This window comes from Amblyomma mixtum, chromosome 2 (assembly GCF_055824585.1).
Source record: "Amblyomma mixtum isolate Tamu chromosome 2, ASM5582458v1, whole genome shotgun sequence".
In the NCBI taxonomy this organism is placed as follows: Eukaryota; Metazoa; Arthropoda; class Arachnida; order Ixodida; family Ixodidae; genus Amblyomma; species Amblyomma mixtum.
In genome coordinates this window covers 24,312,807-24,331,304 of record NC_143013.1, presented here as the reverse complement: position 1 = coordinate 24,331,304, position 18,498 = coordinate 24,312,807, and the positions used below count along the sequence as shown (strand labels likewise).

Genomic DNA, 18,498 nt, shown 5'->3' with positions numbered 1-18,498 from the left:
TTTTGTGGCTGATGATTATAGACATGAACATTCACCGAGAGTGGTTAACAGCATAACTATGCGTGAAAAGCCCACTGTTTAGTGTTTTTATCAGTTTTTGCTGAGCGCGAATCATGGCCACACGACGTGTTGAACTTCAGCACATACATTAGTGCAAGAAAATTTGAGAGGACACTTAAGCTCCTCGTTAAGGGCGTGACGCGACAGCGTAATGGATTAGGTTTTCAATTCTGAGCAGTTTGACGCCTTGCATCCATCTGCCTTGTAAGTTCTTTCTCATCGAAAAAAAGCATGTACGCTCTTTATCATTTCTGATACACTGCTGTAGGACATGGGGTGTAGAACTGCGTCAAAATAAAAAAAAAAGGCCACCAAACAAGCTTATGATGTTGGTAATGGCGTCTTTATTGCAAATATGTATTTGCACCACTTGTAACACGAGCCGGCTGCCGGAGAAGGGATTCGTTACAACAGCGGGTAGACGGCGTCTTCGGCCATGCCACACACATTGCGGTTCCTGATGATCCTGATGAAGCCTCCCTCACCCCATCCTGTGCCCCAACTGCGCATAGAGGGGAGAGAGATACGGAACAGTCGATCGTCGAATGAAGCAAACAGATCGCATGCAGTTTAAGCTCGCAGTCGCACTCTTGGTGCTGCAACGCTCGGACCGAACACTTGGACACACGTACACTCTAAACAGAATGGAGTAAAAAGGGACCAAGCTCTCCTCTTGTGTTGTCCCTTTTATAAAATGGAGAGCGCGAGAGGAGAGCTTAAGCTTATATTCTCTTTACTCCCATATAGGCGGATTCGTGTTTAGAGTATAGCTATCAGGTTAAACTCTAATTAAAAGCGCGATTGCCTGTCTTCTATGCAAGCACCCCACCTTGTGGGTTTCTACGTGGACACAGGCCACCACCCACCGCGGGTTCGAGCTTCGCGCGAGCCAAGGGCCCCGATCAGCCGTCACCACACACACACACTGGGACACCGATGCGGTGCTCTCAACCTCCGCTGGGAGGAGAGCTATTCGCCGCAAAGAAATAGGCCTCCAAGTTCACAAAGGAGACGTTTATTCACGTCGTCCTTCAGCAGATACACAAACACTCAGTAGTCACCCCGTCCCGGGGGCGCGCGAGGAGCAAGGCTCCGCTGCGCGCACGAAGCGACTAGAGCAATGCGCGCCGCTAGCACGCCGCTGCAGGAGAATGTCCCCGCGGCAGTGCTGTGATCTCTCTCTCGTGTCGACCGTTGGGCCGGTTGCGAGAGAGAGTGGGCAATCAACGCAAGGTACGCCTGTCGGAGGTCGCTGGACCCCGCTGGACAGGCTCGAGCCGCTGCAGGTCAGAGGACACGTGCGGGCGAGCTCGAGTATGCACTGGTCCGAACGGCAAAGGCCGGCTCGGACAAACAGTAGTGTACGCACCTTACGCTGTCTCGGAGGGATCTCTCTCTCGGCCCCGCTCGGACGGTCGCGCGGTGCGCGGCCGCCCAAAGCCGGTCCCGAATTCCCGCCAAAAGGCGCCAATGGCAAAGGCCCTTGGGGAGCCGGGGCGGAGCTGTGGCTAAATGACAGTGATTAGTCACCCAGCCGCCTCTCCACCGCCTGAGGCGGGAGCAAGGGAAAGAGGAGAAACAACGCGGGAGGCCGGCACAGCCGCGCAAAGGCGACGGCGGAAAGCCAGGATTCCCACAACCTATACAAGCAAATAACAGCCAGTTCGCGGCAACTTTGCGTCTTCGCAGGTGCCTGGTGTGGTTCTTCCAGGCGCACCCTGAAGTGAAATTAAATCTAGTCTGGGCAGTAAAGCATCATAAGACAGGGGAGCACATACCTGTTCTTGATGATCCAGTAGGGCACACCCCTCTCCTGCCCGTATCCGACTATCAGCACGGCGTGGTTCAGGCCACGCGGGTCGCAGTTCGGTTCATTGTAGACGCCTGTGCAGACCAAGCCATAAATTAGCTTGAGCTGTGGACTTCGACAATTGACAACGACCTTACGCGAGACCCGCGTACTGCAGAATCGCAGTAGCCGCAAGCAAAGAACGTGTTTCGAAGTAAAGGATAAATACAGAAAATTGTGCAAAGGAAAAGAAACATGAAACAAACGACGACGTAATACAATACTGGCCCGCGAACAAAGTGATAGTCACCCGATCCGAAAAGCCAGCGTTCACGCATTCTTTTTTCACCCAGCGATCGTTTTACCTTTCCACCTCGCTGTCGCTCGATCGACGGAAACGCTTTCGCCACCTCCCCGGATGCAGTACCAGTGCTTTCAAACTAAAAAAATAAATCCCCATAAACCTAAAGCCGTCATTCTCGCTTTCGCATTCAAGTGTTCTTGGAGAGGCAGCGTTTCGTAAGTTCATTGTTATATTTAACTGTAGGCCTTCACTCAACAGTAATTTCATCTCTCCACGCGACGAGGGTATCACGTGTTGCTGCAGTGCTCTACATAAGCTGCAGTTTGCCTTCAGCTCGCAGCAGAACCAGCCACTTCGGTTCTAATACACCGCGTCGCGAAACAACATTCCTTTGCCGTCTATGGCTCGGTGTTGTATTTACACAGCAATGCACGTTCCGGATTGGGATGGCCGACAGCCCTGTTTGTGAAAGATGTGGCTGCGAAGAGACAGTAGTACATCTACTGTGTGAGTGTCCTGCTTTGGTGACCGAAAGACGTACGCTGCGTTGTGCCCCGGACCACCTCGATCCTCGCTCTTTAACAGAGGATAAGATCCTGGTACCGTGGCCACAGCAGTCGGCTGCCCTCAAGGCCTACAAGGCACTGTTTTGCATTCTGAGAGCGACTGGCTTGAGGGACCACTTGGGACTGCTCCCCTCGCCCCTTCTCTCTTTCCCTTCTCAATCACGTCATTCCTTTTCCCCTGTGCATGGTAACCAACCAGAACATCCTTCTGGTTAAAATTACAACCTTCTTTCTTCCTCTTTACCTCTCTTTCTCGGTTCTACTGCGAATATTTATACGGTTTTGATAGTCAGCACTCAACCACCGCCCAGCAAAGCTGTGCAAGAGACATCCGCCGTAAGCTGTGTACAGCTCACTTTCGCTGGTGGTCCCAAGGATATTGCACCACCCGACGCGAGGCTGTCAAAATCGCACAGGAAGTGCTCACCGTTCTTGTAGAATATGAAGGACTGCGGGCTGGCGTTGATGCCGATCGAGATGGGGCCCACCCTGCTCACGGCGTCCAGGAGCGCGCGCTCGTCCCTCGGAGGCACCCGGATGTGGCCCCTCACGGCCACTTGTGGGTTGTTGCGGTTGCCGCTGAACCGGCACTGGAAGTCGGTCTGAACGAGCAAGGTGGCACACGACGTTAGCGGCATTCGTTTAATGAGACCCACAAAATACTTCCAGCCACTGTCGGCAGTGGGGCACACAGAATCATTTTAGTGTCTAGAATTGGACACTGGCAGCCCTGTGCACGGTACAGAGAAGAAGCAACCGTTTACAATTGCAATCACTTCATCTGAAATGTAACTGATTTCAGTGGTTAATTCCAGCCGCCAGAAAGTAGCAGGGTAATAAGGAAAATGAATCGATTACTATTACGTTATTTTCCTTCCAACTTTTATTAGCATAACACAAATATACGCGGACCAGAATTAGCTGGTGCGGTTTGCTTGGTCTGCTGTCTGTTCAGTTCATGCGTTGTTAATTTCAAGAGAAGTTCTTTTTCGAAGCTTCGAAGCTCGGCGCCAGCCAAGCGCCGTGCTTCGTATATGTAGTTCGTGCTCTGAATGGACAAATCTCAAACTCACTGAGCATGACATTCCGCGTTGCCGTCGTGACGAAATGCGAACCGCGGAATACGGGGCTAGTCAGATGCGGGCCGCTCGAGCCTGCATGTCTGGACATCACTGCGTGCGCGGCTTCTCCGCAGCCGGACCGCGGTCGTTCTGTCACGAAGGAAGCTTCCGCGCTTGCACCTGTCTTTGCCATCAAGTTCAGCTGCACCTATGGTCACAACTGATTACTATGTAGTGAAGCAGCGCAACGGCACAGGGCCAAGGGAGGAAAGGGCAAACACAGTGCTGAACTGACAACAAATGTTCATTCCGGATGCTAACAGCAAATATATACTTTAGCGCTGCTTCACTAGATATGCCAGACCAACTCACCCACCAGTTCATATTGTACAACTGATTACTAAGAATCGATTACTGGAAATTATAATTAGATGATTGAGAACGTTACCGTTTAAATTGTAATTAGATCATTATTCGTTTGTTTCTACAAGTATACCTGCAGCGCCTATGACGCATTATTAACGACACGTAATATCACACGCAAAGAAGATATTGGGAACACTAGCAAGGCAGCACAACATAAGAAAACAAGAAATTAATTGCTGATGATGATGAATTTTTTATGGCGCAAGGGCATCTGCGGCCAAAGAGCGCCATGGCACAAGGTGTTTTTCTTTTACCTAAAGTGGGGTCCAAGACCCATTTCCCAAGCATTTCCCCCTAAAGAAGCCGAGCACCAGGCAGGGGAATGCTTGTACCCATTGTATCACCGGTGGGTACCCGGCGGCACTGGGGATCGAACGCCGCACCTCCTGCATGCGAGGCGGATGCTCAAACGACTAGGCCACCGCTGCGGTATAAGAAATTGATTTACAACTAGTTAGTGTCAACGATGACATGAGGTGCATCAGGTTATCATTTCAAAAACTTTCAAAATCGGGTGCGCAAACCACATCATTCGGAAGATTATTCCAGTCAAGATTGGTGTTAGGAAAAAGCGAATGGGAAATGAATTTCCATAAAGATATAATTTATTGTAAGTAATCAGTTACTTAGCTGTACGTGAAAGTAACTGAAGTCACTGCCACTTTATTGCGCAAGCTACGCACGGTTGAAAGTCTGCAGAGCTGAGCTGACGTATACTAAAATATGGAATAATCGCCGCACTGATGACAGGCTTCTACTGCATCTCCGGCCTTTTTTCCACTTCACCCTTACCACTGCTGCTGTGGTGACGATGGGCATGCTTGTATTGCAACTAGTTAATTGGAATCTTACTGATGGAGCTGCCGCTGTATTAGTGGAACGTTAAGCTGCCGTGCAAGAGACGGCTTCCTTGTCAAAATCGTTGCGATTCCTATTCCTTTTACAGCTCATGCCCATGATAGATTTCTTCCTTAGCCTCATCATTTCTTGATCGTAAAGCTCTCTTTCCTCTCTCAGTTGCTCACATATGCAAAAAAAAAATCAAATTCGAAATTACTTAATGAGTCGTTCTCCTGGTTCAGTTTCATTATTTTAGGACCGTTTTTGAGCACCATAGGCCGTAACATCTTGACTCCTGTCCAATCTCCCGCTTTGGTCAAGTGTCATTACTCATTCGAGGTTAACAACAAGAACATGGCTGGCTGTGGGCATCTGCGGCTGGTGAGGAGAAGAGCACTGACCGACTGCCGGTAAGGATACCGGGCCTCGGTGTCCATCCCTCCATTGTCGCGCACATACTGGAAGGCGCCGGCCATCTGGCCTCCGTTGCAGCCGTTGCTGCCGTACCGGGGTCCCGCGCAGTCCATCAGGTTCTGCTCGCTCAGGCTGATCAGACGGCCGCTCTTCTTGAACAGCTGACCCTCGAGGCTGCCCGTCTGAAGGAGTCAGGAATAGAAGTGCGTCACTTGCACGCTCACAGCATCTGATGCCAAGCTGGAAACGTTGGCGAGATAGCCTCGAGGACTCTACCCTTCAGGATTAGGCGATACTTAGGCTGTTTGGTACTTCACAGCAGGCGGGAACGGGCACTACAAAGTTACGAGGAAGAGCGCAGACCGGACAGTGTACGATCTACAGTTTGATGCTGACAATCGCCGCTCTGGTTTTTCATACCACCAATGGACAGGCTTATTCCTTTTGTGAATATAGTGAGGTGAAACCAGCTTTTCGTAAGCTTACAATTCGAGGACGAACTGCCTTTATACGGCTCCTGGACCTTCGTCAAGCCGCTCGTCGCAGTCTCTATTCCAAAAGACCGATGACTGTGTTGTGTATCGAAAAACTGCCGCTGACCACGATGTCTCACGCTTTCAAGGGATTTAACATGAATTCAAACCTGGTGTTTCACTAGGAAGATGAGTTTAAATTTAAAAAGTGCGTTGATGTCTGTTTTACCAAAAACAAAAACCTATCGATTCCCGGTATATGGTTAATAATGATCTAATACATAGCTGCATATAAGTATTTAGGCGTAACGCGGTAAACTACTTACTCATGGAACGCACATGTTGACGACTTTGTGCGTAGAGCTAGTAGGGCATTGAATTTTATTCAAAGGAATTTGAGATGTTCACATGTCATGCGAGATGTTGAGATGCTCACATGCCTATCTGAGCTGCGTTAGACCTATTCTGGAATATGGCTGTCCGGGTTGGGACCATTCGAACAGGACACTCGTTGAGCACATTGAAAAAATTCAAAACCGCGCAATCAGATTCGTCTTGCGACGATAAAATAACTGGGAACTACTTGCTTATGGTTTATGGGGATTTAACGTCCCAAAGCGCCTCAGGCTATGAGGTACGCCGTAGTGAAGGGCTCCGCAAATTTAGACCACCTGGGGTTCTTTAACGTTCACTGAAATCGCACAGTACACGAGCCTCTTGCGTCCCGCCGAATAAAATTAAGGTTTAAACTGTTTTATAAAATTTACCTCAATAAAACCAGTATCAACAAAAACACCTATTTCAAAGAGCCACACTATGTCTCCAGGCGCATATACTAGTATCTTAAGATTTGTGAATGTCGTGCTAGGACTGGCACTTACGCAGATTCCTTCTTTGTTAACTAGATTGGGGAATCAATCGGTTAACTGAAATACAAGTGTGCTGTGTGAATGAAGATGCATTTTTTTCCTATACTGCAAACCCCGCTGCTGTAAAGTCTCCGGGCGCTGCAGGGTAATGGCCGAATAAAAAAAAAACCAGAACACACGTAAGCTACAGTGGATAATTAAATTAATATAAATTTGCATACATTGCTCGCGGGTTGCGTGCAAACCACAAAAAAAGGCAGCAAATATAACGCGCCCGTCAGTGAGGACCTCAGCGAGAAAAGAGATGCATGAATTTTTGTACAAATTTTAGCGCAAAGAGACGAGGACGGCAGAGGGGCGACAAACACGGGTGCTCTGCAACCACGTGCCTTTGCGCTAAAGTTACGAATACAAGTACCTATCACAAACTAGCCCATTTAACTGCGCCTTACCAACTAGCCCAACAGTTAGCGCTTATGAGGTGCGGGAAGGTTGCTGACCGAGCTGAACGCCCAGCAGGCTCCGCACTGTCCCTGGTTCTTGACGGGCGTGACGAATCCGTTGGCCCTCCAGTCGACTTGGTCGGGCGGGTCAGCGAACAGCGGGGCGTAGAGCGGGATTTCGGCCAGCTGCCGGGTAGTGGGCGGCACGTAGCCGGTGCAGTTGGTCACCACTTCCTCAGGCGTCTGTACAGTGCAACGAGTGCGAAAAAGAAGAAGAAACGGCGTCAGAGATATTTGACACGAAACTCACGAAACTGCCACACATGACTCCTAAATTTATTTATTCATTTATTTATAAATAAAATCTTCAGAGACCAGAACCAGCACACAAGCTTCTCACGCCCAGATGAGCTTGCTAGCGCCGTCCTGTCTCGTCTCGTTTGTTTTGTAGCGCTTCCAAATTCTTGGAGTCTAATAAATGCAGGGAGTAGCCGATAAAAGGGGATAGCACCCCCCCCCCCCTCCCCGCATTGTCACGCTAGCAGGTAATGATAATAATAAGGTGATAATGATAAGGTAGCAGGTCATGATAATCGCTCGACGCCATTTGCTGGAAGGACTGTCCTTTGTCAGGGTAAAAGCCACTTCGTTCTTGAACTGTATTCGACTATAGCTGTCGCGTTTGTTTACGCGAGCTTTACTGGCGCCATTCATGAAACGAAGCGCAAGATACAAACCTCTGAATGTGCGCCTTCTCGTTCATGCCTCGTCGCTCACACCAAGGAAGCGCCGCAATATGTAGATCGCGCGTACGCGACATCCTGTTTTTGATCAACCGTGCAACGCAGCGGCGGATTTTGCGTCGGCCTTTCAACTCTCTCTCTATCCAGAACTGGCCGGAACTAACCGCTTCAAGCGCCTCCTCCTCCTCGCCTTTTCAACTACGTTCCTCTTGTGCAACAGGAAAAGCACTGATTGCACGGATGCATTCAAGTCAAGGAAATTAAGTAACGGGCACAAATCTTCACTGACAGCAGGGGCTTCGTTGCATCATTTAACGCGTGGCGACACGGCGGCGATGATTTTGTTGATCGCGCAGCTGCACTTCTTAAGTGTGTCAGCCGTTTTTTCTTTTTATAAATGCCACCTTGGATACAGCCGTTTTATCATGTATGCCTTAATGAATCCGCCGTTTTATAGTGCATTTCGCCTTTTATATCACTGTGTTTGGCAGAGACATATACCCGCAGTCACCGCGGTAGATCACAAGAAATGCAACTGGAGCTACAGGAACGCGTTCGTGGTACCAGTGTGTTGAGTTTTCACATTAAGGCTGCACTCCTCTTCGTAGCACGGACAAAGCCGCGGCCATGCCAGCGCGAGCGCCGTGGCCTGGACGTGCATATTCGCTCAAGTGCGTCACGTCAGATTCATCCAGATGAATATGGCGGCGGCGGTGTTCTCGCGATGCACACTCTTCTAAAAATGGTCTGTAGACTGCGTCTATAGGTTCTATTGGCTTCCTATTGATACTTAATTTTGTTTATTCATAGTCTCTAGGCTGTCCGTATACAAAAATGTGCTAAACGCGTAAAGCCATGAATCTATACAATGTCTATATAGACTGTAAATATACCAGGTGTCCCAGCTAAATGTAACCAAGCTTTTAAACACACGAGTTGTCCTAGCCGTCTGAAACCAAATGAGGGTTGTTTAGAGTCGCGTGACCTAGTTTGCAGTATTTTTTTTGTTCTTCAAGGTTGACTAACTAGTTAAGCTTAATTAACTAACGTTTTAATTCATGACTTGAGGAACATAGTATCAATGGAAAAGTTGTAGATCGCTTTGAGAAATAGCTTACTGAGACATTTGCATCAAAGTAATATCTACGTAAAGTAGTTTTTTTACCGGCCTTTAACCATAACCCGCACAATAAGAAAAAGCTTCCACATGGCAACTGTGCCACTTCAACGTCCCAAGACGCGCCTTAAAGAATAAAATCCATTTTTTCTGAAGTCCTCTCCTCGATGAGACTTTGGTTTCACATTGGGGCAGAGAAGTGAGCGAGCAGCTGTTCACGTGACAACTTTCTTTTAAGGCCAATCAATGAAGCTACGTAAATTGTAACTTGACGGAAACAGCACTACTAGCGCTTTTTCGAGGTGATCTAAAACTTTTTCATTGACACTGTCTTCCTGAAGACAATAATTAAAAAGCTAGCTAATTAAACGTAACTAATAATTAACCTTGAAGAGCGAAAAAATACTCAAGACTAGGCCACGCGACTATGAACAACCCTGAGTTCGTTTCACTGGACTAGGACACTTCGCCTTTTTTAAAAGTTTGGTTACATTTAGCTGGAACACCCGGTATATAGCATTGCATTGTCTATGGACTAGACTTTAGGATTGGTCTTAGATGTTCAATAGACTTTACTGACAAAAGTTTATGAACAGTCTATAGACTGTCTAAAGAGATTTTTGTAAAGGCATGCACTTACCATGTCTGCGAAGTGGTTGATACCGACGCCATATGAGCGTGTGCCGTTCTTGAACTCTTCGTCGGCGGTCCTCAGGAACTGGAACGTGCTGCGGAATACCCGCTCACGGTGCACCGTCTCTTGGCTCGACTTGTAGGTCTTGTCTGCGCGTGCGCACGCGTGGTGATATAGTTAAAAGCAGCTATAGTTTCATTATTTTGCCAGCAGGGCTCTGCTTTGACTACTGCTAAATATTTCCTAAATATTTCGCGACCATAGAATCGAACATAGACCGCAGACGCCAGGAAAATGTCAGAGGGGTTTTAGCTATCCGTGAAGACGCAGCATTCTTTGCGAATTCTAATTTTTATTCAAATAATAACTTAGAACGTCAGTTTTGTCGGTTTCTAAACAGCGCGCGGGGACTGGCTTCTGTGCATCGTGACAACAACCCTGATCCAAGCTGCGACGGTACCGAAACCAAGAATACAGTCGTGAGCAATATGAGTAGTAGTAAGTGGTTTTTAATAAAAGCACAATAAATGGAAGAAAAAGATTTTTGCTAGCCCCGGCATCTGCTATCGCTGCTGGAAGCACCTGGGCTGGGGCAGCGGAAATAAAGGATAGCAGGCAGTGTGTAGAAGTGAAAAGAAAGAGGGGAGGGGATAGTAGAAAGGATAAGGGAGGGGTACACTGTACAATAAATCTATTTACATATTAACATATATATACAGGTCGCATGCGCGTGATGATCTAGTTGAGCACAGCACACACACACGCGCATGACACGATGCAGCAATATGAGAGGGAACAAGCTTTCTTGCACCGGATTGCGAATTTCCTCGTTATTTCTTCCCTAAATTTGAGAACGACTTTTGGATATTATACGACAAGAAGAGAACTAGTTAGAAAACAGAAAAAAGACTATGCTTGTCACTTATAATTATGGAGCAATCAATAAATGAATGTTGAAACTTCATTCCTTCTCATACTTTTCACGACTGTGCATGCAAACGTGCGGTCGTAACGCAGATTAGCGACATTTGCATAGTCAAATTCATAAGAACTTCCTTTCAGCGCGTTCTGCAGGCTTAATTGGTAGCGGTATCTGAGCAATGACCCAAATGCCCGCTCTATATATGACACGTACACACCTGACAATCGCCGACGCGCGATCTTGTGTTCTGCGCATGCGCGACAGTGCAGTGCAGCCATTTCCGGTTTTGACTTCCGGCTGGTGTCAGAACTTTTTAAACGGCAAATTTTGATTAAAAGTATTCCAAAATGCAGCCTAAAGGTGCGCACATTGGCGGAGGACTAATTGGCTTACACGCTGATAATTGTAGGCACATAAAAAAGACGGGTGAAAAATATAATTCGAGAGACCAGTTTAAACGGTGATTTTGGCTCAAAAGCAGCTCAGAATGCAACCTGATAATTAATGATAATTAATGTACGTGATTTGGTCAAAAAATAAGAAGAAAAAGTATCATAAAAGAAACAGATCCGAACCAACGTCGTACGCTCTCGGAAACGCAGTATTAATCCATTAGATCACATTAGGTTTTTTTTTTTCAACACGGTATTTATTACAGTGATGCGATGTTTCCGTATATTGCCGTAATTAGCGCATGCGCGGAACAGCAGATCACGCGTTCGGGAGTGTCTGGTCACGTATCACTGATCCTGTATGCTTATTGCAGTGGAGCTGTTGGTATCAGTGCAAATACAAGAAAAAAAGTCAGCGCTTTAACGTAGTAAGTAAACCTAATAGAAGGAGCGAGTTTAACGCGTTATTAAGAAAGACATTGCCTTTATGTGAAGACCGCCAACAAGTCTTTATCTGTATCGGCCAACGATGACCACCACACATAATAATCGAAGTGAACAAGCTGTACCGACGTGGCTGAACAATCTCACTGGATTCCGTCAACTCCTTGCTTCTGTGCTAGTCTGACTCGTACATATATGAGCAGTCACCACTCACTGTACATCTTGCGGAACTTGTCCCAGGCCTTGCCGAAGTTTCCGTAGAGGTCGATCTCATCCTCCCGCTGAAGAGGCAGGCGTTGCGTCCACGCGCTCACGCACAGGACTAAGAAACAGAGGGTGCCTGCGCAGGCATTCGTGTGAATCAACCACCCTAGTAAAAAAACAAGTCTTGCCCAAATAAACGACAGAACGTTTTGTCGTTTTGTCGGAACGGCATATTTTTCCGTAGTACTGTAGTGTTTTTCGTAATTATGTTTTTGTAGTTTCGTCGATACGATATGGCACAAGCTACAAAAAAATTATCTTGTTACTACGCTGGCATGTTCACAAAGAAGTTGGCACTGCTATCGCTGTTAATTATTCACTCACGGGGAGGGCGAGAACAGCGGTGGTTATTAATTTTGCAGCTACCATAAAGAAATACAAGTTACAGTACTAACATATAGACATCTGGAAGAGAAGTAAATATTATTCATTTACTGTTTTCATCTCTTCCACTTATTAATTTTCTTTCAGTTACGATTATTTTATGTCTAGTCTTTTCGATCGTTTAATACATTACCAGAACAGGAATTTAATCCTTACCGGTGATTTCAACCTCTCTGCCACCGACTGAGACAAACCATAGTATAGGCTATGTGCCTCATGTGATGTTATTTTAGACCTGATGTTTTCGTTAAACCTTAAGCAAGCGTTTCGTGAATACACCAGAGAGTCATCTGTTCTAGACATATTCTTTGTTTGCCAAACCTTTTTCGACGAAGTGCTTGTCGCTGAACCGGGAATCTCAGATTATCGTTTATTATACTTTTGTTGTACTTCGCCTGCTGCTTCCGGGATGCGTCCAGTTAAAATGATAAAGGACTATGTTCGTGCGGATGGTAACGCAGTTATCGACGCCTTACAATCGCTGTTCAGCAGCTCACGCGAGAATGACGTTCATAGTTTATGGCATCAGTTTAAGAATTCAGTGCAGTACTGTACTGAACATTTTATTCCGCTTGGAAAAGTTCACACCAACCGTTTCAATCCTTGGATAACTCGAGAAATTGTTCAACTGAAAACCCAAGTGAAGCGATGTAGGAAGAACAAGATATCTTCCTTACAACAGTTCCAACTATTGAAACAGAAACTTGGCTTAAAGTTAAAATCAGCGAAGTTTCATTATTTTAACACGACGCTCCCCGAATTCATCAGAACACGACGCTCCTCGAATTCATCAGAAGTGCCGCCGCGGTGGCTCAGCGGTTATGGTGCTCGGCTGCTGACCCAAAAGACGCGGGTTCGATCCCGGCCGCGGCGGCTAGAATTTCTTTGGAGGAGAAATTCTAGAGGCCCGTGTACTGTGTGATGTCAGTGCACGTTAAAGAACCCCAGGTGGTCGAAATTTCCGGAGCCCTCCACTACGGCGTCTCTCATAGCCTTAGTCGCTTTGGGACGTTAAACCCCATAAACCAAACCAAACCAATTCATCAGAAGTAATTCCCAAAAATTTTGGAATTTTTTAGGTCGAAAGAATGAAGTTAGAATTAAAGGCGATGTTTCCACAGACTGCACAATGATAGCAGAAGCTTTTAACTTGTACTTTCAAAGCGTGTTTCTGACGGAGAGGGCAACCACAGCTAGAATTCGCTGTGCAGATCCTGATAACGTACCGGCTATTTCTGTGAATGGTGTTTTGTCCATGCTGCGTAAACTTGACGATAAAAAATGTTCTGGTCCTGATGGGCTTGCAAATGCTTTTCTTAAAAGTTTTGCAGCACAGTTATCCGAGTTTTTGACGCAGATATTTCAAGTTCCTTTACTTTCTGGTGAAGTACCGGAGGACTGGAAAATGGCCCGCATTGTACCAATTCATAAAAAAGGAGATAAGCTAACTATTTCCAACTATCGACGAATTGCAATAACTTCTTGTTGTAAGCTAATAGAACACATAGTCTCTGGTTACCTTAATTCGTTTCTAGCTGAAAATAACATTTTATCCCCTTTGCAACACGGCTTCAGAAAGGGTATGTCCACTGTGACACCGTTGGTTACTACGGTTAATGAATTCCAAGTTGTTCTTGATAAATCAGGGCAGGTTGATGCCATTTTTTTAGACTTCTGGAAGGCTTTTGACACAGTTTATCATAGTAAACTCATTTATAAATTAGATAGTATTGGCGTTCCTACTTACATTGTCAATTGGATTCTTGCCTATCTTAAACACAGGAAACAATACGTAGACGTTAATGGCTGCAGATCTAACGAGCTTCCAGTTACTTCAGGTGTACCCCAAGGGAGCGTCTTGGGGCCGCCGCTTTTTCTAATTTATTTTAATGATCTATCGGTTTCTATCCCCGAGAATGTGGCGTTAAAGCTTGCCTATGATTGCGTACTTTTTAAGACCATAAATAATCATAATCAGAATGATCACTACATCTTGCAAAATGCGCTTTTAGCTGTTCATCAGTGGTGTGTAAAATGGGATATGCAATTAAACCTTGATAAAACTGTTCTCTTGAGAATTTCGCGTAAAATACATTTTAGTCCTTTGTCGTACAGCCTGCTAAACCATTTAATCCACGAGGTTACACATTGTAAATATTTAGGGGTAAAGTTAACACATGACTTAAGCTGGTCTTCCCACATTGCAGACATTTGCTCCTCGTCTTTTTCTAACCTTTGCTACTTAAGGCGGAAGCTTAAAGATGCCCCAAGTAAAGTCAAACTCCTTGCATACTCAACATTTATTAAGTCCAAATTTGAGTTCGTTTCAATTTTATGGGATCCATTTATTAAGAAAGACATATACCAGATGGTGCAAAGGAAAGCGGTTATATTTATTTATAACAAATATAGGAGGATAGACTCACCTACAACACTAATGAAAACCAACCGTATTCCACTACTTGAAGTGCGCAGGAAAATTTCCCGTCTATTGTTTATACATAACCTTTTAACCCATAAATTAAACATACCCTGCCCCGCAATTCTCAAACAATTACCGCGCCGAACACACCATTCACGTATTCATTTGCTCGAACCCATTTTTGCAAGGACTGATTCGTTCAAGCACAGTTTTTCTCCACAGACTATTCCGACTGAAACTCGCTTCCCGAGGCCATTTTTCAGTCCTCCAATTTCAGTAAAGCTCTCGATAAGCATTTTCTAGAGTCAATGAGCAATGTATTTCATAGTTTTGCTCATTGATTATAACCCCATATATTTCATTTTGCTCTCGTTATTTTAAGTGCCTTGTATAGCCCCTTCTTCATGGGCCAATATATTGGCCTGGAGTATTTTCAGATATATAAATAACGCAATTAAGAGTTGCACAAAGTGCTTCGGCGGCTGCCTGCGCAGCACGTACGATCTCCGAATGTTCATTATTGCTTACGCGTGCTGTAGAACTCACGCGTGTGTAATGGGAGAGTTTACGAGGCTACAAACTCTTCGCGCGCCCAGCATTGCCTATTTAATATACGACACCGCCTGTGTCGTATCGAACACGGCTACTGCAGATTTCACGATCGAAATATCGATCGTACGTAATACGTTTCCATGAGGGCGGTTCGCGTTTAATAAAGTGAGCCATAAGTTGGCGGTTCCTTATAACAAAATTAATTTTCACGCAACTAAAGAGAGGAAGAGATAGCCCTTTCAGAGCTTTGCATAAATGCGAGGCTCCTCATGCGCAGAGCAAACACAGTCTAAACACGAATGCGCCTATATGGGAGTAAAAAGGGAGTATAAGCTGCCTTCTAGCGCATTCTCTTCTATAAAATTCTCTTCTATACGCGGTCCTCTAGCGCATTCTCTTCTATATGCGCTAGAGCAGGGGTTCTCAAACTTTTTTGCTTGGAGGAACCCCAAAAGCCTCCAATAAGTTCCAGGGAACCCCCCCCCCCCCCCCCCCCCCCCCCCGCTTTCACTTACCATCTATGTTGTCGAGTGCATTTTTTCAAAGAGATCGAGAGTTTCAAAGTTTAAATGTTTATCGCACAGATTAATACAAATACTAATGTGATGGGTGGTACTGCTTCCCTTTTAAGAGCAAGTCAAAGCGTGGCTCAGTAGCACTCAGAGCCAGTCTCATATCAGCTGCCGGGTCAGGGCCGGTGAGGGTTCTCGCGGAACACAAGAAGACAGCCCGCGGAACCCCTGTGTTCCGCGGAACCCAGTTTGAGAACCCCTGCGCTAGAGGACCGCTTGCCCCCTCTTTAATCGTTTCGGTTTAGAGTGTACGTAAGTACGTGTGGCGCATTTCAGAGGATAGTCCACATCATACCTGCACATTGTATGCGCAGCTACATGCCATAATGGCTTAAATTCCTAACTCAGTGAAGGAATTTCTTTGTTCTGTTGCGAAAATAGACTACAGTGGGATACAACTCAAGAACGCAGCGGCGAATGCCCCTCTAAGGTAGCCATCCAGCCAATGGCGTCGACCGATTCTCGTGACGTCGCGCTTTATACCGTACAGTGAAATCGCAGGTGACTGACAGGCATGCCTCCGCGAAATGGGATTAACCGCAACGTCATCAGAACCGGTCGACGCCATTGGCTGGAGGTCCTCCTTTGAGCGGTACTTGCCGCTGCGTTATTGATCTGTATCCGCCTACAGCATGCTTTCGAAAGCGGTAAAGCGCCCCCTTCGGTAATCAGCAAAGTCAAATTGAGAAAAAAATCTAGAGGTTTGAAAAAATCTCGTCTGGTCAGGTAGTAAGTTCCTTTCAACAAAAAGGCGATGCTGACCAATGGTTTGGGCCCCTTTCTTTGTTGAAATGAATTTAATATTCGACCAGGCGAGATTTCGTCAAACCTTAGATTCCATCCAGTTACGTCGACCGTATGGCCAACTTTTCGTAAGTAACTAAGGCTTCCGTATGGAAGCCGGAACGTTTTCTTTTGACCCAAACCATTGCTCGGTGTCTCCTTTCTTGCTGAAATGAACAAACTGAGAAACGCTCTTCAGGTGAAGTAAAGTCACTGCAACAAAATGCTGCACATGTAAATGTCATCCGCTTGTCCCACAGGTACATTTAATCTCTTAAATATGAAAAGTGTGGGGAAAAAGCTCTTCTACACTGTGTGCACTTGTTCGTAGTGCACCTAAATGAGGCTTGAACCACCTCGTTGAAATTGGCCTCTGGAATCCTTGATCCATCTTCACGATCTCACCGAAGAAAACCAACCCGTTTCCAAGATAGCTCATTAAAAAGTTGTAATATACCGAGATCCGTTATCAGCAACCGTACTGGCGAGTCGCCGACCAAAGAGGGGAACCGGAACTGCACACGCGTTACGCTTCGTGCCTCGTGTTTTCATAGATTAAATGAAGCGAGAAAAAAAAAAAAAACGAGCCAACTCTGAATCATGAAGATTGACCTTCACACGCAGGTTTAGAGATTTGTGAATTAGTAGAAATTGGTTGCTGGAAAATATCATTACTGAAGCTTTCTAATACATCGGAAAAGGGGCCAGATTATCACAGCTCGCACTTCCTCATTCGCCATGCATTGAAACTAATTAGCTACGCAGACAAAATTGTTTTGCGGTAACCACTGGTAGTAAGTCGTATTCACTGTCGCACAACTTTCTCAATAATGTACAATGTTTCAATGGTGTGACTTGAATATATGCATCGCGTAAAACATTCGCGAAAATCTTTCTGTCAGCCATAAAGTCTTCCACAAGTAAAATGCACTGCGAAAAAGGTACGCGCAGTTTCTCACCTATCATCTTGTAGCCCAATGTAAGACGGCTTGGAGAGAATGCGACGGACCACTGGAACCAGGCGCCTTTTTAAGGCGTCGAACTCATGGCGAATTCGCTATACGGGCATCGATGACTGGACGATCCGTTGAACCAGTCAGTCGGTTTCGAGAAGTACTCTGGATAGCGCTATTGGGGTAGCAGCTGGTCTCACAATCTCTCATCGTTTCCTTTGCAAAAATAATTTTGGCAGAAGTGGAAAGGTTAAACAGGGCTAAACGGGATTACAAATGGGGAGCATATGCGGTGATGTTATACAGGTACAGACTCATTGCAAAGTAATAACAAGGGTTGCTCCACATGTCCACGTGGGACCTCTACAGCAGCAGCAGCGAAAACACCGAATGTCAGACGCAAGAAAAAAAAAGAAAGGAAAGAAAAAATAATATTTTTCGCTGACAGAAACGTCACCACCGCTCGAACGAATTCGGATGCACGAATCTGGGTAGACATATGGGTAGACAATAGATCTGGGTAGACAAATAGGGCTATGTCAGTGCGAAATGCTTACTAAGATAAATTGCGCTTACTGCGCAAAATGATTGAACAAGCATATTTTACTTCAGCCCACGACAAAGACAAATTCTGTTTAAACTACCACCTCGTAACAACATTTATGGTCAAATACCGATATAAATGTGCCCCGATATGGAATGAAGTCCCTGATGATATCAAACAAACATTTTTGGCTCCATTGAAACACGTTTTTGTGCGGAAATGTGGAAGTTAATACGTTTTTCGATTTGATTGGTGTATTTGTTGACTCATTTTTGTTCCTTGTTGCAACTACCATGTCAAGTATTTTGCACTGCTGACCGGAAGTTTGAATTAAGCGAGTTTGAATCAAGAACAAGGTTCCAGTTCAATTTTCTTTTCGCTGCCCGCAGTCTAAGCTAGGCTTCGGACAGAAAAACATAAAGCTTTTCAAAACGCCTCTGCAAAACGGCTGCCCATTGAAAATGGCGCCTGAACAGTCTTTACGGTAAAAGTAAGGCGCATACAGCAAATGCGTGGCCCCCACGTGC

General features: G+C 45.8%; 2 protein-coding genes across 3 annotated transcripts in view; both read right to left on the bottom strand.

Annotated features, from left to right (window-relative positions):
- Window positions 1-381: 381 nt before the first annotated feature.
- On the bottom strand, window positions 382-17,554 carry LOC149358709 (digestive cysteine proteinase 2-like). Its single transcript, XM_089570867.1, has 8 exons — window positions 17,434-17,554; window positions 11,712-11,837; window positions 9,746-9,888; window positions 7,303-7,488; window positions 5,448-5,642; window positions 3,147-3,321; window positions 1,839-1,944; window positions 382-562 (listed from the first exon to the last, which is right to left on the bottom strand). The coding sequence occupies exons 1-8, from the start codon at window positions 17,438-17,440 to the stop codon at window positions 466-468; spliced, it is 1,035 nt and encodes a 344-aa protein (XP_089426993.1). The 5' UTR covers window positions 17,441-17,554; the 3' UTR covers window positions 382-465.
- LOC149358706 (sodium- and chloride-dependent GABA transporter 1-like) overlaps window positions 11,712-18,498 on the bottom strand; it is a 65,281-nt gene continuing 58,494 nt past the window's right edge. For both annotated transcript variants that reach the window (XR_016288717.1, XR_016288716.1), the window contains exons 15-16: window positions 17,434-17,643; window positions 11,712-11,837 (exon numbers count right to left, since the gene is read on the bottom strand). The gene's annotated coding sequence lies outside the window, so the exon portion shown is untranslated. The remainder of the gene's footprint in view (window positions 11,838-17,433; window positions 17,644-18,498) is intronic.